The following is a 24,973-nucleotide window of genomic DNA, read 5'->3' as shown; positions in this document are numbered from 1 at the left end:
TGAGTTCTGACATCTCGAATCTTGTGCCAGTACAAACCTAACGCGTTAGTTGTTTCCGCCATCAGACCAGAGACAATACTGTAGCGAGGTAGTTTCATTTTAAATCCAACAACGTGTGAAAGTCGTATTTTTTAATTCGCCCAGAAAAAATATGTATTAGAGGACAGCTCAAACGACGCAAATCGCGCCAAGTGCGACGGTCGTGCGTGGAGTAGTTTCCGCGTAGTAGAGGAGGAAAGTTGATGATGATGATGATTCAGGTTTTCTTGGCGCATAAGCAACGAAGGCCATAATGCGCCAAGACAATGATAAGGAAAGTACTGTTAAAAGTATAGCGATTCAGCTAAGATAAAACTGTACAGTTAGAGAATAAAAGGACATGAAGCTAAAACTACAATGCGTTTAAAACACCAACGTCTTTAAAGAAACTAAACACCCGTTCAAATGGCAGAAGAGCCTCATCCCCCAGCAAAAGGGATGGATGTAGAGGTGTGTGGTATCTGTAGAGCTCATGGAAATGGTGAAGCCTGTATGTTTCATGTGATGGACATGTAATAAGCATGTGGAGGACAGACTTTATCTCGTCGCATCGAGTGCAATGTGGAGCCTCTTCATTGCAGAGGAGGTGACTGTGGGTCAAATGAGTGTGCCCAATTCTCAACCTGGCAGAAACAACTTCCTGAAGACGACTGTTAAAAATCTGTGTCGGTTTAACAATGGTGGGCTTAACCAGGTGAAGTTTGTTGGTGTGTAGTGTATCCCAGTGCTGCTGCCATCTGCTATTTATGGCCCTCATAAGTGTAGGTCGGAGGTCTTGGGACGGTACAGCAAATGGATTCACCTCAGATGAAAGAGCACCTGTAGCAGCCGCATCAGCAAGTTCATTCCCGGGTATACCCACATGACTGGGTACCCAGCAGAATGTTAAAGAGAGACCCTTTTTAATTACTTTACCAGCAAGGCACTGTGCCTTCTGCACAAGGAGGTTTTTGGACATCACTATGTTGCCTATTGCTTGAAAAGAGCTCAGAGAATCTGTGTAAATGACTGACGACTTGGTGTGACTTTCTAAGATGCAGTTCAGTGCGAGGATTATTCCGTATACTTCGGCATTAAAAACGGAGAGCATGTGAGGTAGACGATATGACTGTGTGAGTCCATTGGTTACCATTGCGCATGAGACTGAGGTGCGTGTTTTGGAACCGTCAGTGTAAAAAGCTCTGTGTTGCCCAAGACTTTCTTTAAGGGACTCGAACTCCTGCTGGAGCACAACAGGTGGTGTGTTCTGTTTCTTAAACATAGTCAGGGAGCTATTGAAACATGGAGGTGATTGCCACGGCGGGACCCGAGGACTAGCCTCTACTATGGTGAAATCATTATATGGGAAACTGTAATCCTCACATCCCTGAAGAACACGCATGCTAAATGGGGGAACAACGCTGGGCTTATTAAGAAACAGCTGTTTGAAGCGCGTGCCTCCAATGCAGGTAATAACTGGGTTATTGGGATAACCTCTTACCCTCAAGGAGTACGAAACAGATAAGTAAAACCTCCTTCTTTCGAGTGACCATTCGTTGCTCTCGACATAAAGGCTTTCCACTGGCGACGTGCGGAAAGCACCAGTTATCAAACGCAGTCCCTGATGATGTACTGGGTCTAAAATCTTCAGGACAGATTTCCGCGCAGACCCAAAAACAACACATCCATAGTCCATTCTAGACAGCACTGTGGACACATAAACCCTGTGCAGGGTGTCACGATCTGCTCCCCAAGATTTGTGGGACAGCACCTTCAACAGGTTAAGTGACTTCATGCATTTTGTTTTAAGGCTCTTGATGTGGGGTAAGAAAGTGAGCTTGCTATCAAAGATGACCCCAAGAAATTTGTGTTCACTCCTAACAGCAAGGTCCTGTCCGTTCAGCTTAAGAGTAGGTGAAGGAAACAGCCCTCTGACCCTCGAGAAGTGAACACATACGGTTTTGTCATGTGAGAACTTGAACCCATTCTCGAGAGACCATTTGGTAAGTTTATTTAAAGCTAGCTGCACCTGTCGCTCACATGTTGCTAGATTCGTGGAAGAGAAGGAAATCTGAATGTCATCCACGTACAATGAATAAGACATGGAAGGCGGAATTATGCTAGCTACTGAGTTGATTTTCACGAGAAACAGAGTGACGCTAAGGACAGATCCCTGCGGCACCCCGTTTTCTTGGATGAAAGGACGGGATAGTGTCATTCCAAGCCGTACTCGGAATGTCCTGCTTTGAAGGAAGTTTGTTATACACCTAAGAAGGCGCCCCCTGATTCCGAAAGAGTATAGATCTTGTAGAATGCCATACCGCCAAGTGGTGTCATATGCCCTTTCAAGATCAAAAAATACTGACAGGCAGTGTTGTCTTCGGACGAACGCTTCACGAATCATTGTTTCCACTCGAACGAGGTGGTCTGTTGTGGAACGTCCAACGCGAAAACCACACTGTAGTTCTGAAAGGCACTTATTTTCCTCTAGGAAATGGACGAGTCGAGCATTGACCATACGCTCAAACGTTTTGCCAATGCAGCTCGTGAGAGCGATTGGTCGGTAACTGGACGGGCTTGAAGGTTCCTTTCTGGGTTTTAACAGAGGAATTACAGTTGAAATTTTCCAGGCTGAAGGTAATGCACACTGGGTCCAAACTTGGTTAAAAAACTTGAGTAAAAGCTCTTTAGATGCATCAGACAAATGACTCAACATAGAATACATCACCCTGTCTGGGCCTGGTGAAGTTGCTTTTGTACACTTTAAGGAACGATGAAGCTCTATTTTCGTGAAAGGTTGATTATACATAAGATTGTCTCCAGAATGCATTGGAATTTTCCTCTTCTCTGCACTACTCTTTAATTTAAGGAACTCACTGGTGTAGTTGCAGGAAGAGGAAACGCTTTCAAAATGCTCACCGAGAACGTTGGCTTGTTCCTGTAGGCTTTCACATGGCTGACCATTCACTACTAAAAGAGGGGTAGCGCGGCTCATGTGTACACCTCTGATCTTATGAAGGCGATCCCAAATAAGTTTAGAAGGAGAATTGGAAGACAATGATGATACGAAGCTCTGCCAAGAGGACCGCTTGGCTTGCTTGCGCGTCCACCTTGCTTTGGCTCTCGCCTTTTTAAAGAGAACAAGGTTTTCACTGGTGGGGTATCTCCGAAATCTACCCCACGCCCGATTTTGGGCTTTTCGTGTTTCTTCACACTCCTTGTTCCACCAGGGTTTTGGTCGCTTAGGCAAGCGACCAGAAGTTTCAGGAATACATTGTGTTGCTGCGTCAAGGATGACATTAGTTATGACGTGGTTTGCTTCGTCAGTTGTCATCCTATCAACAGGGATTAAAGACAGGTCGCATTTTTCCGAAAAAGTGTTCCAGTCGGCTTGTTCAAGTTTCCACCTGGGGGGACACGTTGTCAAGATATCTACTTGAGGCAGGTACTTCAATACCACTGGAAAGTGGTCACTTCCCAGTGGATTCTCTTTCACTGACCACTCTAAGTCTCCAAAAAGAGATGGACTACATAGAGAAAGATCTAATGCTGAGAAAGATTGTGTAGCAGAATGTACGTACGTAGGTGACCCTGTATTCAAAAGACAGATGGAAGATGATAGCAAGACCTTTTCTATCATCTTTCCCCGACAGTCGGCCCTTGTACTACCCCAGAGTGGGTTGTGCGCGTTAAAATCGCCTAAAAGAATGAAAGGATTTTGAAGTTGGCTACATAGATCTTCTATGTCGTTTTGCGTGATGGATGCTGTTGGGGGTAGATAAACGGAGCAGACAGTGATTACTCTGTCCAGGCACACCTGCACTGCTACAGCCTCCAACTGTGTGTTGAGGTTAACTACCTTGGCTAGAATAGACGCTCGTGTGACAATCGCCACACCTCCAGATGAACGATTCGTGTCATTTCGATCCTTTCGGAATATGTTGTGTCTACGTAAAGGAGTTGGAGAGGTAGTATTCAAATAAGTTTCCTGTAGACAAAAGCATGCTGCATTATAGGTATCGAAAAGATCATTTACGTCATCTAAGTTTGAAAACAAACCTCGGCAATTCCATTGGAGGAAATGGTTCATAGTCGCGCTTATTCCAAGAAGAAAGAAACCGAAGCGCAGCACTTGATTATGCCGACTAAGTAACACTTGTTTCATTTAGGCGGTTGGACCCTTCGCGGGGGTGGCTTCTGTGGTTCACCTGTCTTTACTCCTCTTCCTCTGCCTTTTTCTCGTTTTTCTCTTGGATGCATTTCAGGGAGGCTTGATGATGACTTTTGCGACATTCTGTCGTCATCATCAACCTCCATGCTCTGAGTGCTTTTTTGGGTGGGGGTTGTCACGCCTCCGTCCCAAATCGACTGCAGACCATCGGCTTTAGAAAGAGCCGTGGCTGCTTCTTTTTGGCCAGTTGGACGGCTGACCTCCGTCGCAGCTGGAGACACCTGAGTGCCCCCAGCTTCCTCTTGGGGAGTGTGGGGTGGAGGCTCAATAACCTGCGAGCAGGTTTGAGTCTCCACGGATTTCCTCTGTGGTGCCACTCCCCTGCGCACCACTTCGGAGAAACTGCCTTTCTTTTGAAATTCGTGTTGCGTTCTAGCCGCTTTATAGGAAATATTCTGCTCTGTTTTGATTCTGATTACTTCTTTCTCATCTTTCCAGCGTGGGCATGATCTTGAGTATACTGGATGGTTACCTTGGCAGTTAGCACAACGGTATTCATTACTGCAAGACTCTCCTGTGTGGTCTTTGCCAGCGCACTTTGGGCATGTCAGATGTCCGCGACATGCAAGTGAGCTGTGCCCAAAACGCTGGCATTTGAAACAACGCCTCGGATTTGGCACGTAGGGTCTGACATTACAACTCAGGTAACCTGCCTTTATGTTAGTGGGTATCGTGTGCAGTTTGAAGGACAGAATAATGTGTTTTGTGGCAATTTCCTTGCCGTCCCTTCTGATCGTGATTCGTTTTGCGCATATTACGCCTTGCTCACTCAAACCCTCTTGAATCTCAGCCTCTGTACATTCGATCAGCTCGTCCTCCGAGATCACGCCCTTCGTCATGTTCAGTGTACGATGTGTGGTAACAGTTACAGCAACATCCCCAATGTTTTTCAATGTTTGCAATGCAGTGCTTTGTCGTTGGTTCTGAACTTCAACCTGGATGTCCCCAGTGTTCAGTTTTTTTGCCTTATATGATTTTCCTATGACTTTTTCCAGCTCCTTTGCCACGGCAAAAGGGGAGATTTTTGTCAGTGATTTTCCGCCTTCATTTGACTGAATGACAAGAAACTTGGGGAACCAGGGACCTGGGGTATGGTCAAGAAAATTCTGCGTAAGCCTTTCGGTGCGGCTCCTTTTCAGGTGCCGATCAGTTTTTTTGGAGTTTTCGTTATCCATATATTTTGGTTTTCCATTCAGTGCAGTAGGTGTGTCGGCCACCACCGACCCCAACCAAGGGAACGTGCTCTGCACACTAACACATCCTTCTGCACTATACCCAAGTGCAGCATCAACGGAGATTGAAAGAACTGCCCAAGGTTGACCCTTGCCGCCAAAGAAGGTGAAGAGAGGAAAAAGAAGATAGTGAAGGGAGTGGAGAAAGAAAAAGCAATGAAAGGTGAGATGGCGACTAGCTGAATAATCCTGGCCGGGCCTTCCAGGACCACCCGACTATGGGAAGCAGGGGCCAAAGCGGTGTGTTGCTTTCCCGGAGGGGCCCCGAAGGGTCCTAAACAACCTCCGGGTCCACTCAACCGCCAGGATCCCCCTTTCCCCAGACACGGGAAAGCCACGCACAGCTATACGTGGGGGTCTCCCTCCTGCGGCGACCCAACCGTGAGTGCAGGAGGGGGCTACTGCGGCTGCTGCCGGGCGATGGGGGCGCCAAGTTCCCGACGCCGGGAGAGGAGGAAAGTCTGAGGCTGCTTGAGCGCGCTTTCTTCTGGACTGACTTTGACGGGATCTAGCACCGCTGATATTATATGTAGGAACTGGAAGTTTTTTGTGATTATAGGCTGCACCATAGACACTGTTGACAGCCCCCCACAGAACTCTGAGAGTCACAGATTTTCTGTTAAAAAATGCCAAACTTGACGTAAACGTTCAAAAAGGCCAAACTGTGTTACCAATTTGCTTCATGACGGAACCTCTGAGGACTTCGAGCTTAGTTCCATTCGATAGGACGTTGAAAGAGCTTTCGTGCTGTATAGATCTCATTTTTCACAGCCCAGTGGTTTCTGTGTTATTAGCTTGAGAATCACACATTGTAAGCGGAAATTGCCAATGTTGCATCTCAATTTTCTCAAAAATGTCATCTTCGATTTCCTTGACTATTTTTGAAGAGGTGATGTCATGTCTCTACATTAGACGCCAAGTGAGAAAATATTTTATTTTTGCCTGAGAGGCGCGCAGCGATCTTTTTTTTTTTTTTTTTTTTTTTGTACGACCTACGAGCACGCGACTTTCAACCTCTTCTTTGCTACAGGTGTCCCGCTGACGGAGAAGTCAATGACCACACTGCGAGAGCTTGCTGTAGTGTCCCCAGAGCATCACTTTACGTTTACCCAATGGTCTCCCAGTTCCGTCAGGCTCATTCAAACCGTGGGAGAGTACATGAGTTGCCTGTGCGCCCTTGACGAGAAGCCACAGTTCGGTGAACATACCGACAAAGCAGTGAGAAGAAACAAAACGCTTCGTAAAGATCTTTATCCACTGGTAACATCTTAGCTTTTGTTTCAGGTTGCCGCCAGTCCCCCAGGGAAGTATGAGAGTCACATCCTTTTCATAGCTAAAAGAACGAAAAACGGAAGTTTCGAAAAACGTAAAATGTGCCCATTGCGGGACCCCTGCCGGTGGTGGCTGCCACCATTGGATTAGCATCATCCGATAGCTCTAGAAATGTCCTTTCACGTGATATAAAGTGACTGGGTTCAAGCGCATGGATGCCAAAAGGACTACTGGAGACTAGAGTCACTAAATAAGCTTCGCTTCAGAATATCGACATTGAGGTCCAAGAAGAGCAGAAGCGCCATCTTGTTTCCGCACCACACCGGTACCATCCCAAGTTGAGGATCAAAGACAGCTAGCATAATGCTCACTGTGCGATGAATAAGCGTGTATGATTGTTGTGCGATCATCCATGTATTGTCAACCACAGCATCCCGAGGATGTCAAGGTGAGCTCAAGGCAGTCAACTGCTGCTTGCAAACGAAAGGAACATTTCACCCGCGCACGATAGATAGCATCGTGTCCTAAAATCCGCAGTGCGCGTGTGCGTGGGTAGTGTGGCGCGGAAACAAGATGGCGCACGCTCGCTCTTGGAACTCAGTGTCGATACTCTGAAGCGTAGCTTATTTAGTGACTCTACTGAAGACCACACCGAGGGTTTAAGGTACCCACGGCTACCGGAAACGAGGGATTTTAGTTGTGCGTTGTTCTGTCGGAAATTTTGATTCCCACGGTGACACTGTCACATCTCGTGGAGAGCGAACGTGTTATACTTGAGAGCAGCAACATACTGTCATCACAGCGGTCTTACGGGTTTTGTATCACTCGTCGTGGTTCCGAAATAACGCTACGGAGCATAAAACTAATTAAAGAGAGCATGCACGCCTTCGGAACTATCACTTATTGCGCCCAAGCTAAGAGGCAGCTGCAACCACGCGGCCACAAATTTGTATTCTCAGGTGTTGTAACTTCCTGTCCCCTGTAGTCGTTGTTCTGCCTTCTTAGTATTAACTCGCACGACAGCCTTATAGCGTGCGTATGTGCATTGCCTCAAGCACGTGTGCGGGAGAATAGTGAATATGCGCACGTGCGTACGCACACGTCGTGCGTGCAACTCCGATGAAACTGCGTAATAGCAAGTTCAAGTCGCCCACGAAAGTACTGCCCTGCGTCTTCAAAGGAAAAAATAAACATACGTACCGTAAGTGCAAAATAAGTACCTAATGCAACATCTGGGCATTAAATTACAAAGCAAAGACAGCAAAACGCGCCCGTAAACATACGAAGAGCGCCTTTGTGTGGAAAAATCGCTCTACGGAAAGGTAGCACTACGTCTCAATCAAAAAGAGAAAAGGTACTTTACCAGCAGCGCAAAGTACCGCTATAATTCTTCCCCTGTGGAGTAAACCGTGAAAAATATTCCGGCTTTTTAGAAATAATTAAGATCGAACATGCAAAATTTTCGCGTACCACTCGTGGTTTTGCGATACTAGGCGGACAAAGAATGCGCTTGAACCCAGTCACTTTATATCATGTGAAAGGTCATGTCTAAAGCTATCGGATGATGCTAATCCAATGGTGGCAGCCACCACCTGCAAGGGTCTCGCAATGGGCACATTTTACGTTTGTCGAAACTTTCGGTTTTCGTTCTTTTACCAATGAAAAGGATGTGCCTTTCACACTGCCTGAGGGACCGGCGGCAACCTGAAACGAAAGCTACGATGTTACCAGTGGATGAAGATCTTTACGAAGCGCTTCGTTTCTTCTCACTGCTTTGTCGGTATGTTCGTCGAACTGGGGCTTCTCGTCAAGGGCGCACAGGCAACCCATGTACTCTCCCACGGTTTGAATGAGCCTGACGGAGCTGGGAGACCATTGGATAGACGTAAAGTGATGCTCTGGAGACACTACAAGAGGCTCACGCAGTGTTGTCATTGATTTCTCTGTCAGCGGGACACCTGTAGCAAAGAAGAGGTCTAAAGGCCGAAACGCATGGGACGTTTTCCCGGCGATTTGGGAGCGCGCGCGCGCACGGCGTGCGTCTGACCTCGAAAAAAACCTGTTTTCCGAAGCTCGCGTCCCTACACGCCGGCGTCTGTCGGCTACAGATATTGACGCGCGTGTACGACGCGCTACAGGAAGTGCTGTTTTCAGACAGCCAATTAGAACATCACCATGTATCACGTGCGCGTACCCAACTTCCGACTCCTTCACACCGTGTTCAATCATGGCGGCGTCCGATCCACAAGCGAATGAGATGTTGATCTTAGAGATATCTAAACGCCCTCCTTTGTCGGATATGAGAAGCAAAGAGTATAAAAACCAGCCAAAGAAAAATATCCTGTGGAGCGAAGTGTCCGCGGCTGTTGGATGGGAAGGTAAGCCCCATTGCCTAAATCACATGTAATGTCGCCGTTTGCAATGGTTTGTTGTTGTGCAGTGGCCCAAATGCAGAAACGGTGGAAATCGCTGCGGGACCAGTTTATGCGAAAGTTCAAAGAGGCAACGTCGACCAGAAGTGGAGCAGGGTTCGAAGACATCACGGACACAGTTAACTGGTCCTATTTTAGTCAGATGTCTTTTTTGAAGGACATCTGTGCAACAAGAAGGTATTTCTCACTGCATTTCCTGAAAAACTGTGAGATACGAATGGAATCTTTTCATGCGCATCACGTAAAACATGCAACTGTATATGATCCTGTCACATGCTTTTAACGATAAAATTTTGAACGAAGTAATTGTGCTTGTGTCACATGTGTTACCTCACACAGTTGTTTCTTCTGGAAAAGTTTCTCAACATTTTCCATTATTAATATATGGTGCTCCAGTATATTGATTTTTTACACTGGCTTCTATAAGGGAGAAACAAAACAAAAGCAGTAGTAAAAAATCAACATACTGAATATTCTTCCAGCTCCCATATTCAATACACTGCTCCACATTCCAGAACCTCAGGCAACCTTGCATATCCCCCAGCCCAACTGCATTTGTATGAGCATGGAGGAAGAGATGTGGAAGAGACTGCAGAATCAATTTTGGAGTCTCTGCTCAACCAGCAGTGCAACGGAACTGCTGACACAGAGCTACTTAACTCCCAGGCTGTGTGCGTTAGAACAAACACCACCTGCTACGAGTCCTGTCACATTATCTACTTTCGCACCATCGTCCCACGCTGGTCAAGCTTCATCGAACTCGCACAGTTCCCCAACGTGTGGTTTCCTCTCCTCATCATCCAATCCACCAGCCTCACCGGTCCCCACCCTGAGGACAACACGTCAAAAAAAGAAGAAGCGGAAAGATGATGATGAAGTTGACCGGGACTTTGTAGCAGTTCGTCAGAGGCTACAGAACCCACAGAACCCACAAAGGCATGACGACCATGAGTATTTTGCACTTTCACTGTGCGAAGGAATGAGAACATGCCCTTTTGAACGTGTCTTTGGTATGCGAATCGAACTAATGAAAATTGTAAAAGAATTTGCAGGAAATCTCCCGGATGAAACACAATAAAATGAAGTGCAACAAGAATATCGATTCTGGATCATGTGTTTCACTTTAATACATCAGCACGCATGAACATAACCTAGCTGCTCCAATCTGGGGCACTGCAACCGGCTTTTGCCCACTGGTACGTCACTGCACCAGCACGACTGCAAAAGTATTTCGTAAAGGTTTCCCTGCAGACGACGGCAGTTCGGCTGTGGTTGCGCGCATGTGTCGGGGCCAAAGAGTCGAGTTGGATGCCTTGCACTTCGGTGCGCCAAGTTCCATCTGCAACATTCCCCAAGCAGTCGACCTCATCTCCATATGCCTCAGGAAGTTGAAAATGCTCCATGAGGAAGTTGTGGAGAATGCAGGTTGCTTTCACAACATTTTCCGCATGTCCAGGGTCAAGGTTCATTGTCTGCAGCAATATCCGCCAACGTGCAGCCAGAATACCGAAGGCATTTTCAACGCAGTTCCTGGAAAGAAAATGACTACAGTATATGCCTGATTGGGAACAGATCATCTTGGAGAGAAGATAAACACAGAGCTAACTAACATAGACATTAGATGGGTAGAAATCCAGCGAACCGGTAGGGATGTAGGAAGGGAGTTGCCTCAGGACAGAAGCCGCCGATATTTCGAACAGAGACTGTTCTTCTTCTGGGCACCGTCCTCATCATTGGCATGGTATGAAATGGTAAGAAATACCATGCCAATGATGAGGACGGTGCCCAGAAGAAGAACAGTCTCTGTTCGAAATATCGGCGGCTTCTGTCCTGAGGCAACTCCCTTCTAACATAGACATTCCCAGATGAAAAATTTTCCAACTGGGACCAGTTCAAACTGTGTTATTGAACTGGGACCAGTTCAAACTGGGACCAGTTCAAAACCAGTTTGCAGCTGGTCCCAGCTTGAACTGGTCCCAGTTCAATAACACAGTTTGAGCTGGTCCCAGCTTGAACTGGTCCCAGTTCAATAACACAGTTTGAGCTGGTCCCAGTTTGAACTGGGACCAGTTGAAAACCAGTTTGCAGCTGGTCCCAGCTTGAACTGGTCCCAGTTCAATAACACAGCTTGAGCTGGTCCAAGTTTGAACTGGGACCAGTTCAAAACCAGTTGGCAGCTGGTCCCAGCTTGAACTGGTCCCCGTTCAAAATACCAGCTTGCAACTGGTCGCAGCCGAAGTAGCAACGTTTCTCCTCCAAGCGGAACTGAGCCACTCGGGAGCTCATTTGGATCTCCATGATGAAGCCCACAGATGCATGATACTGAAATAAACATGAATTATTTTATTGTGCACTTCTGAAACAGACATTTTGTATTTCACGATGCAGTTTCTCACTGACTTTACAGAAACGGTTGAGGAAAACAGGAAGCATTCCGGGCAGCCGTGGAAGTCATGTCATCAGTTGGTTTTCTACGTATAGAGCTGCAGAAGAGCTATCATTACTAATTCATTTAGTTCACTATACACACATATGTCGCAGACACTCACCTTTCCTGTGTATCCCCCGTTACAGAAGGCGCTTGTGGAGTCCGACATATTGCTTCGCAGTCGTCCTGTGAAGCACAATATTATCACCAAAACATGAATTGAAAGGCACAACTACTCAGACAGACTCACATGCTTTTCCGATCCACGCCACGCGTACTCTGGTGAGCTATGCGGATTCTAGAGCAACCCGTGTTTTCCGTGTGAAGGATCTGAAACACGAGAATGACATGCATTAAAAGCGGGAACACGCAGACTAACGGCACATGATGAATAAAAGAACGAGAAACCAAGAGACACTTTTCACAGCGTGTGGTGTGCAAAAAGTTGCTTTGTTAACGTTAACATCGCATTTACATAAACCGGGCGTTGGTCGTGAAAGAAACGCGTCAATATGTTCTCGTGCAACACACTGGGGAGACAAACTTTACGTGCAGCAGGACGGTACCATTATTTATATTTCTGCTTTATTCGCAGGAATCAAAAAACACTTGAGCATAGTACTCACGATGAAGCAGTCTTCGCAGCTGCAACAGAGCCGCAATCGCATGACACCTGTCTGGTCGTACTGAAGCCGATGACGCTCACTGTAATTTATATTGTCGCATGTCACGCTAATAACATTAAGAGCAAAAATGTCACTTGGGACATGCTGAGACGAACGCGAAAAGTCAAAACACGGCAGACAAGCGCGAACGCTGCATCTTGAAGCAGCAAGCGACCGTTACATCTTGTTCAAACGCGTCATTCATCAGGGGAGCAGGAACGCGCAAAATATGCAAACATAATAATTCCAAATTAGCTTTTGTTAACATTAGCGCACCTTCAAAAAAAAAATAGAAATATGATTTTTTTACTATAAAGTTGCTTTCCGATCGTCCCCCCAACCTTTCTTTCGTAATCTTCATATATGTTATTGCAAACCTATCCCGGAACCCCCAAACCGAAACTTCTCCCAAACATGTCAGCTGGTCGAGCTTGAACTGGCACCACTTCACTTTCCAGTTGCCACCTGCCCAGCTTGAACTGGTACCAGGTCATGTCCAGTTGCCTCCAGCCCAGTTTGAACTGGTACCAGTTTATGTCCAGTTGCCACCAGCCCAGTTTGAACTGGCGCACCACTTCACTTTCCAGTTGCGACCCCCACCTTCAACTGGTACCAGGTCATGTCCAGTTGCCTCCAGCCCAGTTTGAACTGGTACCAGTTCATGTCCAGTTGCCACCAGCCCAGTTTGAACTGGCGCACCACTTCACTTTCCAGTTGCCACCCCCACCTTCAACTGGTACCAGGTCATGTCCAGTTGCCTCCAGCCCAGTTTGAACTGGTACCAGTTCATGTCCAGTTGCCACCAGCCCAGTTTGAACTGGTACCACTTCACTTGCCAGTTGCCACCTGCCCAGCTTGAACTGGTACCAGCTCATGTCCACTTGCCACCAGCCCAGTTTGAACTGGTACCAGTTCATGTCCAGTTGCCACCAGCCCAGCTTGAACTGGTACCACTTCACTTTCCAGTTGCCACCAGCCCAGCTTGAACTGGTACCACTTTAGTTTCCAGTTGCCGCCAGTTTGATCCCACTTGGTTCCAGTTCATGACCAGTTGGAGGCAACTGGGAACGAACTGGTACCAGTTGACTTCCCAGTTCATTTTTTCGCCTGGGATTATGATTTCGAAAATATCAAAGACTATACCAATGCATTCTATTAAAACTGTCAACCGAACTTTTTTTTTTCTGGACCAGTTAATTCTGCAGAATACTTTAAAGGTCAGCTACGCCGATTTCCCGATGTGTTGCAACGGTTGTGATATTCAGAACAAGCACATCCAACTGCCCCCGAAACGCACCTTCGTTTCTCAATTTTGTCTTCCTATTACGAAAATTAATTCATCAAAGAAACCAAAACAAGCCATGGGCGCAGCCATTTTTGTGACGTAGATGGGATAAACCTGCTCCATCTACGTAGATAGAGAATCGTGCGTCTGATTGGATGAAAGCGGAGGCTTTCTCTGACTTCCCTAGCGTCTTCTCCCGTTTGCGAGGAAATCCAGTTATGGTAATCCCGAGAACTATTGAACGATGGAAACAACAACCGCGAACTCACCTCAACATCATTTTCGGCGTGAAATTGTGATTATGTGCTCGAGAACTTCGCACTTCAACCGTTCAGCTGCCATTCACGTCAACCCGTTTGTGCTTTTACTACAAGTGCAGGAATGGGAGCGATTGAGCAACAACGTGAGACTTGGTGATTGTTTGAGCATATACCTGCAGAGGACTGGTCGTCAAAGAAAGAAGGCCGTATTTCTGCCCATGCACATCGTGCGATTGCCAGGCTTGTTACACGAGATACATATATTGTGCAGCATCATAGCGCGACTGCAATGAACGACGTAGGAATGTATCGTGACCACTCGAACTGCATTCGTTGAACCATTCGTCGGTTATATGAAAGTGCTCATTAGAGTTGCCCTGCGCAAAAAGTGTTGGATGTAGTTTTGTAGTGTGTTATCTCGTGGAGCGCATCGCGGCATGTAGGTCAAGAGCCCTTATACGTATTTTTTGCATGTTTACTTGAGTGTGCGCATTGTTCTATACCACACAGGCCATATTTCATTCATAATAGTTTCGCAAATAAACACGTACGGGTCGATCTCATATTGCTTTTGAGTTAGGCATAGTGTCTTCAGATCAGGGTATGTGTATCCTGTTTGCTGGGCCCAACAGATGTTATTAAGGGTAGTGCAACATTTCCCACTTCTTGAACCATGCTAACATTGCCAGAATAAGGAACATTACACTGTGCTGTGTATTCCACACTCAGTTGTCTCGCGACGTAAACCCCCAATTATTATATTGGGTACTCCACATGTTCAACCAGTCAGCACTTCCCATATCCTATTTTTTTAAACACGTGCTTAAAATTGCACAACTGCCACTCAAGTAACTTTGCCACCAAATTAGTCAGTGACAAAAGGTATATGTACTTTATCACAAATTTAATAACCTTGGTGGAAATGGTTGATGGTGTCCTCTGCCTTGTACGGTGCACTTCATAGCAAAATACACAATAGTCCAAATGTTTTCCTTGTCCACAAATGCCCTGTCAAAGCTGAAACACTCTTATCAAAATGGGGAAGCGGGCTTGCTTGTCCAGAAAAACAAATATGAAACTGCAGTGCTTAACGTAAAGAACTGCATGCTCAGCAACTAAGGCTGGTGATGCCGAAGACCTAATATTTCTAGGTTCAAAGGAACAAAGGAGAAAAGACCACTGCAGCGTATTAACGTTTTTTCAAAAGTATAACAACACAAAATTTGTGAGAGTCAGTCGGTGTATTTAGTTATGTTGGTCACCTCCTGCACCAATTTTTAATAAGATTCAAATGCGTTGCTACCAACCAGGACTTAAGCCTGACCTATGATCTAATAATAATAATAGTATCTATCTATGACCTATATGGACCTTCACCACTAGTTTGGTCTAGGTTTCGCACGTGGCTTCTAGTGAAATTCAAAGCTGCTCTGTAGAGCTGACAGGAGACATGCAGAGTAGAGAATTTTCCAAAGAACATGTAAAAAACAATGTGCTGTACCAACTGTATTCAAAGAAATACAAATATACTTTGTTTTAGCTATGTGCATATTAGCAGATTACAGGTGACCGATGACACACAATGGGCGTCAAGGGTGAGAACACAAGAATACTACCACTGCAGGCAATGTCCTGAAATTCTAAGGCACCATTTGTCAGAAAGCAATGACCACGCACAGCCTAATGATTATATTGAGGTCCTTCCATTATTATTTTTATTGACAGCATGTTGGCTGCCATCCAGTCCATGAAAGTGACCCTTATCGTTGAAAGAATGGTTCAACAGCAAGCGAGCTGGTGATAGTGTCCATGATGGCGAGACCTGAAGAGGAGATACAAGAAGGGACATAAACACGCTATGTTGAGACATTGTGTATGTCCCTTCCTATCCCTCGTCTCAGGGTTTTTCGCTATGGACCTTCATGATGTTTCCTTCGGCAAACTTTACATATTTTTATGTAGAATTGTGAAGGTACAGCCAAGCGCTGTTAGCAAATCACACAGTACTTTTCTTGAATCAAGAATCCATAGAAGGTACACAGTCATCTTCAGCATTGCACATATCTATGGGACATGTTAATCACTTTGGAATGTCACAGACATGTCATGGAGGCCGGCACATGATTAGTGGTGCTGAACAGACAACTATTTGTCATAGTTTAAGCATAAAAAGCAGTTTTGTCACCTGCATGTTGAGACAGATGTATCTCTACATACTTTGCCATGACACAAATATATGAAGCAACAAATGTACCCTCTACTTTATTATGGTTATTAGTCAACACTGCCAAGAATGTGGGAACACAGTCTTGTACCAACTACACTCTTCAAAATGACCTTCTCACACGACACATTGTAGGACAACGAGACTCCAGAATGATGTCCTCTCCCTCCCTATTAGCTGAAAACATTTTTCTACAACCTTGCATAAGGGGAAGTTAGTACAAGAAACGCACACATTCCTTTTTTGAGCAAATCAGTATTCAGAGCGTTACCATACTGTGGTAGGCCTGCAATGCATTACGTGGTACAGCACACACTGTAAAAAATTTCACCGTAGAACATGTCCCCCATGGGGACGAAATTCTCTATGTTGGACACCTCCCTATCTTGGAAGTAGGACAGGGTTTTCCCTGCAAAGTCGGACAGAACCCTGGCCAAATTACCTCAATATCGGCCCATCTTTGCACCAAAAAGACACAAAACGTGGGCAACAAAGAAGTGGGCTGACGCTTCAGAGACAAGTCCTTGCTGAGCGAAAAGCTCCAGAGGTAATGCCATTGAGTAGAATCTGAACGGAATTGAATATACTAAAATCAGTAATAATTATCAGTGAAGAGTGGGTAGAGGTACCACTACCAGGCACCACCACCAGGTACCACTAAGGACCTTAAATTGAAGAAGGGGGACATTTCTCACAGCTGTGATCGCTTCCATTTTTTGTTGCTGTCATATTCTGTAACTCTGACACCTCTATGAGTAGGAGACGCTTCGGCTGCACCGCGGGTGTCCAACATAGGAAGGTTTCACTGTATTTATGTTCCGTGTCATGTGACCACAAACAATATATGCTTTTGCTCATGCTGCACAGCACAGGCGAATTGAGCTGCATGTGAGGATAATAACATGAAACCCGAGGCGCGGAGGAAAAGGCATGACTTTATGGTCTCTGTGCCAGTTGTTTCATGTTGTAATTGCGTACCAGCTGGCCTGTACCTGAGAATAGGTTTGATGCATTGTACACGCACCATAGACATGCAGTATGTGGTGTGTTGTGATAGTAATGCCACTGTCAATTGAAGAATAATGCTCCAGGTACTGCTAATAATGCTGCTGTTTCGGTACAATCTTGAACTATGCATACCAAGGGTTAGGGCATCTGCGTGACAGGTTTACCTGGAAGTAAGAATGTAAATGTTAGCTGAAGTCATTGAATAATTAACATTATCAATATACTGCTGCAGGTGATACAAACAGTAGCACACAAGATGCTCCGATATGTTCTGCAGGAATGTCTCTGTACACACAATATTAGCACAGCAGCTACAGAAAGGCATAAAACAAGTTTTTGTATACATGATACCACTTGAATGCAACACAAGCTTCTGCTGCACTGCCAGAACACCACGGCGCAAAGATTTACCTTACTTCACCTGAGAAAAAGTATGTACTGTTGGACACATGATGCTGTTTGAATGTCTCGAAAAACATAATTTATGACCGAGAGACATCAACTGGAAGATTTCGATTTACCTTAGTCAAAACTGAGAAAAAGTATGTGCTGTTGCACACATGAAGCTGCTTGAACTGCCCTTGAGCGCTCTGGAAGAACACCTTATTTGTGACCAAAATACAACAGCTGAGCCAACATTGAATTTATACCTTACTCAAAATACACAAGATGTGCTGCCGTGCATATGATACGATGATACTGCTTAAATGTACTCTGAAAGCGCTGGCACCTCAGGCATGGTTGCTCTAAGCTAGCGAGCAACAGCAATGGTATACGAACACAAGAAGTCGAGCACAAGTGATGGAATGCACTTGATTAATCAGAAAATGAAATGTCTCAGTACCAGGTGTCACTGTTCCGTCAACAAAAACAGATGAACATTGAAGGGGCGTCTGGTTGGCACTGGCGACAGCCTTCAGCTTGAAACCCAGACGGTGATAGTTAAGACGTGGAGTGCAAGCTTTTCGGTGGTGCCAGAATGCCTGCGAAATCATTTAACAAATAAGGCAATTCCAAATCTGTACTGAGAATACACCCGCTGGGGCGTAATCTCTAAAGGATGAAGCAGTAACTGACAGATAGCGTATTTTTTTCTTCTACGTGCTGCAATTTGCACCGCATGACTGACTTGTCTAACATTACGCGTCTTACCTTTATCTGCTGCCTAGTCCTGCCCCTGCAATCTCCTGCTGCAGATAAGGTTGGCACAGCATCCCGGACGAGACATCTTCGGCTTCTTGTGAAACAAGTTGCGCATTGCTTCCGTAACATTTGTATGAGCCAGATGAACAGATCAAATCCCTGCTTTCGAAGGTATGGCACCCAGTCGGAGTTGTAACCGATTGTTGCAGTCAATGGATTTCTCTTTCGCCTTTCGGAAAATTGTGGTTTGAAACATTGGAACTGCATGCTGAAGTGTTCTTGCAGACGGGAGCAAAACGCTCACGCATTCTCGGCACGCAGCACAGAACACGAATCACACCAGGAAGTCTGTACTGGCCTAGCAAATGCTTTGCAGTCGAAGGAAGCAAAACTCACGTTCCTCGTGGGTTTAGTGAAGTCCAGAAATATACTGGCTCCCTAATAGCGAACTGTTTATCACTTCCCCAATGTGAATCTGCGCAGCAGACGGCTCGGCAGAAGAAACTGGCCGGCTTGGCGGAAGAAACCAAGCCAAAAGTCATGCCAAGCCGGAGCGCGGGCAGACCACGAATGAGTCGTCGACACAGGGTTTGCGGGCCACAAGAGGGGATGTCAGTGAAACTAAAAATTCACTTTTTCGGAAAACCGCGAGGAGTTTGGGATAACTATTTTGCATACATAACCAGTGTTCCCTTATGAACACATCGTGTGAGTACCATTCCATTCTGTAACACTCGAAAATCGGCGTAGCTGAGCTTTAAAGTAACTTAGGACATCAATATAATGTTTGATACCTTGCACTGCTGAGTCTGAAGTTGAAAATCCTTTTTTCGCTGGTGAGCTCACGAGCAGGATAGGGTCTCAAAAAATCTGGTCGCAGCTGGAACGCCTCATCCCCGATGAAAACGTGGGGAGCTGCAATTCTCGTGCCGGGCAGTAGCGACATTCCAGGCAGATCCAGGCTCCCGGACTCCATGTGATGTCCAATGGCTGATGCCTTAAGGACCCCTGGGTCACTTTGCCGGCCCTCAGCTCCCACGTCAATTAGTACAAATTTGTACCGGCTGTCCACCACGGCCATTAGCACGATAGAGAAAGTGTCCTGCAAAAATATGCTGTTTAGCTGTGTCACGTTTTGATGATGAGAGACATTTTGTAACCTTGTAATTGTGAAATATACTGCCCGAATTCTTCGGACATGTGATCTTTACATGCTTCCCATCAACCACTCCGGTGCAGTTGGGGAAGCACCACCTTCTTTCGAAGCCTTTGGCAATTTCTCTCCACTTGGCTTCTGTGGGACGCTACAATTCCATACAAAAAGGAAGGTGGTCAGACAGCTATGAAGAGATTTATGAAATTGTACAAAATATATAAACAAAATGTCATTTTTTGTACCTTCATATACAGGTCCTTCAAATTATCCCATAGAACAGAGGTGTATTGCCTCCCTTGCGGTCTGAATTCCCACACGGAAACACAGGGAAACATCTTTAATTGCCATCCCTGATGACAAGTATCTATAAAAACACGAAGAAAAAGGTTCAGATGACGTGAAAGGATTGTGGTGGACTTAGAGACTTTACGTACATAATTTCACACTATTACCTCAGTGTGATTGCCAGACGCTCGGCAGATGAGATAGGCTCTCGGCACGCATGCAGCTTTTCTAAGTGCTTCTGGACGAGGCTGTGCAGAAAACTTTTCCGGTGTCATTCGGAAAAAATTGACGAAGTACGTGATGTCGCCAGTCTTCCGCATAACGTTCATCTAAAACAAAACATCACACATGTACGCTTCGTAACGGCTCTGACTCGACAAAACACAAAACAGGGCCCTAAGAAGTCTTCAGATTATAAAATTTGCGTTCTGCTTACAGCTGTGTAGTAGTCGCTCTCTTGCTTTCTGTTGAGCCACAACGGGCGCACCCACCACCTTTTTCTGCTTTTACGCCGTTGTTGCATCTTCTGCGTCTTTTTCAACAGCAGAAGCTCCTCCATGAGAAGAAGCTCCAACTCCTCAGACATCTTCTCACTGTTTTTGCACACACTGGAGAAAGATTTACGAACTCGATGGAAAGATAAGGTTGCTGTCGCAGTTTGACGTTGAACGAAACACAAGGCTTACTGATCAGTGGCGTATCAACAATATGCACGAAACATCTGGTGTGTTTAATTTAGTTCAATGCTGTTATAACGTTTTTCACAAATTTTAAAAAAGGCCACTGGAAGCAGTAACATCAATACGGCTACCGCAACGCTGACGCTATCAACATGTGGAGACTGTATACTGGTAGAGCTGTGGTAACAATGGAATACGTCGCGGAGCGCTTCCTGCTTCTGCGCGCTACCATGCGTTTTGGGTTGGGACAAACGCGGGCGATTCGTCTCCGCGCGTACAAGGCCGACGCGCGTGCGCGTCGTTTTGACGCGGGGAAAACGTCCCATGCGTTTCGGCCTGAACGTCGCGTGGCGTCGTGGGGCTCGCAAGGCCGCAGCCTCATGCACCCTGCCTGACAAAAAAAAAAAAGAAAGAAATCGCTGCGCGTCTCTCAGGCAAAAATAAAAGATTGTCTCCCTCGCCGTCTAAAGTAGAGACATGACGCCACCTTTTGAAAAATAATCAAGGAAATCGAAGATTGCATTTTTGAGAAAATTGAGATGCAACATTGGCAATTTTCGCCTAACATGTGTGATTCTCAAGCTAATAACACAGAAACAACTGGGTTGAGAAAAATGAACTCTATACAGCACAAAAGCTCTTTCAACGTCCTATCGAATGGCACTAAGCTCGATGTTCTCAGACGTTCCGTCACGAAGAAAACTGGTAACAAAGCTTGGCCTTTTTGAACGCTTACGCCAAGTTTGGCATTTTTTAACAGAAAATCTGTGACTCTCAGAGTCCTATGGGCGGCTGTCGACAGTGTCTATGGTGCAGCCTATAATCACAAAAAACCTCCAGTTCCTAGACATAAAATCAGCGGTGCTAGATCCCGTCAAACTCGCTCGGCCGTTTGCACGGAACGCTTGAGAATATTCTCAGGCTGAGCAGACTCACGCGGAGAGTTTCCCTCACGAAAAAAAATCCTCCGAGTGGTTTGCTCGAAACGACGGTAAGGAGGTTCTCACGTGAGATTGCTCTTGGAAGCAAAGTCTCCCCACGAATGCGTTTCCTCCGTTGCCATGACAACGCCGGACGCGAAAACTTAGCCCCACCTTCTGTTTGAGTGCTCTGGACCAATCACTGCCGGTATAGGTGTCCGAGGAGATTCAAGTAGACGCGGTAAACTTTTTCACGTGGCCAACGGCGTGAGTAGTGCATGCGATGTACGATGGCAACCGCTGAAGCAAAAAAGCCCAAGGCACCGAATTGGACTGAAGAGGAAACGCTACAACTGGTGCAGGAGGTCGAGCTGCGCAAACATATCATAAACAAAAAGTTTTCGAAAGACGTGACAACCCAAACGAAACGCAAAGCGTGGGAAGAAGTCACGCTAGTTTTGAACAGTAGGTTTCCCCACCACCACAGATCGCAGCAGGAGGTCAAGAAGAGATGGGACAACGTATGCACGCGAATGCGGAGGCAATACTCCGAAATTCGAAAAAACATGAACAAGACAGGTAAGTACACACGACGACGTATCCTTATCTTAAATTCACTTGCCGTTGTGTGGAGCTTGTAGTAGTCTTGAAACCGCGTGAGTTGTGTTGTTTTTATATGAACACTGCATCACAATTCCCGGCTTTTGATGTGAGAGAACTGAATTTGAAAAAAAAAAAAAGAAAACGAGAAAGAGAAAGAAAAATGCCTTCATGGGGATGCGTTCACGAAAAGTTAGTGGAGGAGTGGGGAGCTGAGCACAACTAATTCGTTTTTGAGGTAGCTGAGTTATTTGAAAGGGAGATTGGCAACATGATTTTTTTGTTTTTAGGTGAAAAGGGCCAGGTTGTAGATATACCGCCTGTCATGTCCGCTGTCCTTGACGTCATAGGGGCAGAGTCAGCAGGCGTCATTGGGATTGCTGGAGGGATTGATAGCGCAGAGACTCCAGAGGAACTGCTGTAAGTTACGATACGGCATTGTGTACAATAGTATTCAGCTTTATTTGGAAAATCAGTCAAGATGACACATATTGTAGCATGTATGGCTACAAATCACATATGGCGATGACCCATCACATATCTTGAGGACTTTCTGTACCACTGCAGGATGGCCACACAGCGAGATGAGGGTTCCTCCACCATTGACGCAGCTACTGACATTCTCCCAGATGAGTCAGCAGAACCATCTGTGCCGTCCTTGCCCCCCGATGTCCACCAATTACCAAGAGGTAGCCCTCCGCAGTCAGCCCCACGTCGAAGCCGCAGTCGCAGTGCAGGTGCTCGTAGAAAGAAAAAGGAGCCATCTGCACAGTTATATGATGAGGTCCTGAAATTGGAAAAACAAAAACTCCAGCTGGAAATAGAAGCATTGGCGGAAAGAAAGATGTTTTACGAACAGGGAGTAGTGACAATGCTCCAGGCACAGAATGCTTTTTTTATATGACTGAATTTCTTAGAGGACAGTTGGAAAAACAGAAGAAAGAGTAAATATTTTTTTTAGCAAGTACATGTAAGCTTGTCAGTAAACATGATTGCAAAATGTTTAGTATATGTACTTTATTCCTGTGACACAATACCTTTGTTTGTTTATGTGGAAGTTGATGAACATACGTCTCTCAGCATGTCAGTCACATGTTTACATCAAATATCAATTGTATCAGTTTTCTGGGTGTTAATTGTCTAGTGCTTACCTGAGCATTATTATGTAGTGCTCTACTTGTTTTGAATACTTGAGTAAAATGCTGCACGCATAATGAGCAATGTGTATATTGTGGCGGTCCTGTGGCAGCCCTACATCTAGGCATGAATTTTACTTGCTCCCTACCTCACGTAAAATGTCGCTGCACAATCAAGTTTCGTACGTGCACCCCGTCATGTGGTGCCCCTTGTGGCTCTTGCTCATCAGAGTCATCCTGAAGCTCTGGCTCAGCTCTGGCGTCCGGAATTCCCAGCTGCTTTGCCAGGTTGTGGAGGATGCAGCATGCAACAACAATGCCACAGCAACGTTCAGGTGCCATCCGAAGTTCTCCATGGAGGCAAGCAAACCTTCTCTTCAGCTGACCAATTGCTCTGAAGGAGAGACATAGAATAATCCATAAATGTGATTACCAGCTGATCCAGATTGCTTACCGTTCCACAACTGACCGTAACGTTTTGTGTGCCTCATTGTACATCTCCTGGGCATGCCCATTTGGTCTTAAAAATGGTGTCATAAGCCACGGCCTGCACGGGTACCCACTGTCGCCGAGCAGCATGCCTCGAATGTGGCCACTTTCAAAGCGTTCTCCGATGCTGCTGCTTCGAAGTATTCGGGAGTCGTGAACGCTGCCTGGCCACTTAGCCACAACATTTGTAATGTACGAATTGGCATCCACTACCACTTGAACATTCAGGGAGTGAAAGCCTTTTCGGTTGATGTAGTTTTCCTCATGTTGTACAGGAGCTTGAATACGAATGTGAGTGCCATCGACGGCACCCACAATTCCAGGAAAACCACCTTTTCGTAGGAACGTTTCCTTCACAGAGCCTGCTTCGTCACCAGTTGGGAACCTGCGCGAAGTATTGTTGCCACAGTAACTAAGGGCTCTTTGTGCATTCAAAATCATATGTTGTCGCAGTTCAGGAAAGAAGAGCGGGATACTGTCAGAGTCTAATAGAACTCAGAAAACAAAATCAATATTAGAAGCAATGTGACAGAAATGTGGTTGGCGAGTGCGGCAAGCCGCATGTGGTTAATGCCCCTGGCCTGCAATACAGTAACAATCAATGCACCAAAAAACGCGTCTACCGCACGTCCCGTAATCAAATAGTTTGTTTAATTAAGTCTGTGCACTTACCGCACGTACTTGTGGAGGTGACGAAGTAACGCCAGCACAAAGGCACGAACAATCCGGCTCGCAGTGGACACGTGCACATGAACGGTGTCTCCACACGTTATGAGGAAACTTCCACTTGCGAGGAATTTCAGCGCAACGAGGACTTGCAGCTCCACTGGTACCGTGCAGCTACGCTTTGTTTTCCGTTCCATTTCATCGCGCACCAAGTCCACAATCACAGTAAAGCCGCGGCGGTGGAAGCGAAAGCGTTCATACATCTCGTCGTCGTCGTATATCTCGAAAGGGTTTCGACGATCACGAAATACCCTTTGCCTAGCAAGCGACCGCCGCATGAAAACGAGACGTCTGTGTCGTCGAATGGCGTCCATGTTGCACAGTGGGAGAAAGTCACTCAGGGTGCTGGAGGGAGCTATGTAGCTTCCTCCAGCAGTTGAGTTGGCTCAGAGAGTCTCCCTCACGCTCTCACCTCAGGCGCGCTTCGTGCAATCCACTCAAAGGTCACGTGGTATATCGGAGGAAATTCTCGGCCGTGAGTCTCCTCACCGAGTTTTGTGCAAACGGCCAAGAAAGCGCGCCCAAGCAGCCTCAGACTTTCCTCTTCTTCTACGCGGAAACTACTCCACGCACGAGCGTCGCACGTGGCGCGATTTGCGTCGTTTGAGTTGTCCTTTAACATATATTTTTTCTGGGCGAATTAAAAAATACGACTTTCACACGTTGTTCGATTTAAAATGAAACTACCCAGCGGCAATTTGTTTAAAAGTCTTACTCATTTCTGATACATCTCACTTGCAGTTGAAACATCCTGAAGAATTTGAAAAAACGCAAGCCGCCAAA

At 46.0% G+C, this 24,973-nt stretch overlaps 3 protein-coding genes and 1 long non-coding RNA gene across 4 annotated transcripts; 1 reads left to right on the top strand and 3 right to left on the bottom strand.

Annotated features, from left to right (window-relative positions):
• Positions 1–10,336: 10,336 nt before the first annotated feature.
• On the bottom strand, positions 10,337–19,279 carry LOC135377435 (uncharacterized). Its single transcript, XM_064609843.1, has 2 exons — positions 18,993–19,279; positions 10,337–10,715 (listed from the first exon to the last, which is right to left on the bottom strand). Exons 1-2 carry the CDS (start codon positions 19,277–19,279, stop codon positions 10,337–10,339), a joined length of 666 nt encoding a protein of 221 aa, XP_064465913.1.
• Positions 11,509–13,384, bottom strand: LOC135401301 (uncharacterized). Its single transcript, XR_010424776.1, has 4 exons — positions 12,240–13,384; positions 11,864–11,943; positions 11,735–11,799; positions 11,509–11,668 (listed from the first exon to the last, which is right to left on the bottom strand). It is a non-coding gene; the product is annotated as an uncharacterized LOC135401301 (long non-coding RNA).
• Positions 19,280–21,529: 2,250 nt separating the features above from the next.
• LOC135377430 (myb/SANT-like DNA-binding domain-containing protein 4) lies at positions 21,530–22,263 on the top strand. The gene is made up of 2 exons (XM_064609829.1): positions 21,530–21,818; positions 22,130–22,263. The coding sequence occupies exons 1-2, from the start codon at positions 21,530–21,532 to the stop codon at positions 22,261–22,263; spliced, it is 423 nt and encodes a 140-aa protein (XP_064465899.1).
• A 187-nt stretch (positions 22,264–22,450) lies between these two features.
• On the bottom strand, positions 22,451–24,393 carry LOC135377423 (putative nuclease HARBI1). Its single transcript, XM_064609817.1, has 4 exons — positions 24,137–24,393; positions 23,430–23,849; positions 23,162–23,369; positions 22,451–22,603 (listed from the first exon to the last, which is right to left on the bottom strand). Exons 1-4 carry the CDS (start codon positions 24,391–24,393, stop codon positions 22,451–22,453), a joined length of 1,038 nt encoding a protein of 345 aa, XP_064465887.1.
• Positions 24,394–24,973: the final 580 nt, after the last annotated feature.

Source organism: Ornithodoros turicata, chromosome 1, assembly GCF_037126465.1.
Source record: "Ornithodoros turicata isolate Travis chromosome 1, ASM3712646v1, whole genome shotgun sequence".
Lineage (NCBI taxonomy): Eukaryota > Metazoa > Arthropoda > Arachnida > Ixodida > Argasidae > Ornithodoros > Ornithodoros turicata.
This window is presented reverse-complemented; position numbering and strand designations above follow the sequence as displayed.

Bases quoted from the DNA above. Each gene is read 5' to 3' on its own strand.
- LOC135377435 (XM_064609843.1), bottom strand. From the start codon at position 19,279: ATGGCCGTGGTGGACAGCCGGTACAAATTTGTACTAATTGACGTGGGA. The intron at 10,716-18,992 runs GTATCAAACATT...TTTTCTTTCCAG, and splicing joins TTCAGACTCAGCAGTGCAAG to GAACTGCGTTGAAAATGCCT.
- LOC135377430 (XM_064609829.1), top strand. From the start codon at position 21,530: ATGGCAACCGCTGAAGCAAAAAAGCCCAAGGCACCGAATTGGACTGAA. The intron at 21,819-22,129 runs GTAAGTACACAC...TTTTGTTTTTAG, and splicing joins AAAAAACATGAACAAGACAG to GTGAAAAGGGCCAGGTTGTA.
- LOC135377423 (XM_064609817.1), bottom strand. From the start codon at position 24,393: ATGTATGAACGCTTTCGCTTCCACCGCCGCGGCTTTACTGTGATTGTG. The intron at 23,370-23,429 runs GTAAGCAATCTG...TCTCTCCTTCAG, and splicing joins TTACGGTCAGTTGTGGAACG to AGCAATTGGTCAGCTGAAGA. The intron at 22,604-23,161 runs GTACGAAACTTG...ATAACTGTGCAG, and splicing joins CACCACATGACGGGGTGCAC to ATGGCTCCTTTTTCTTTCTA.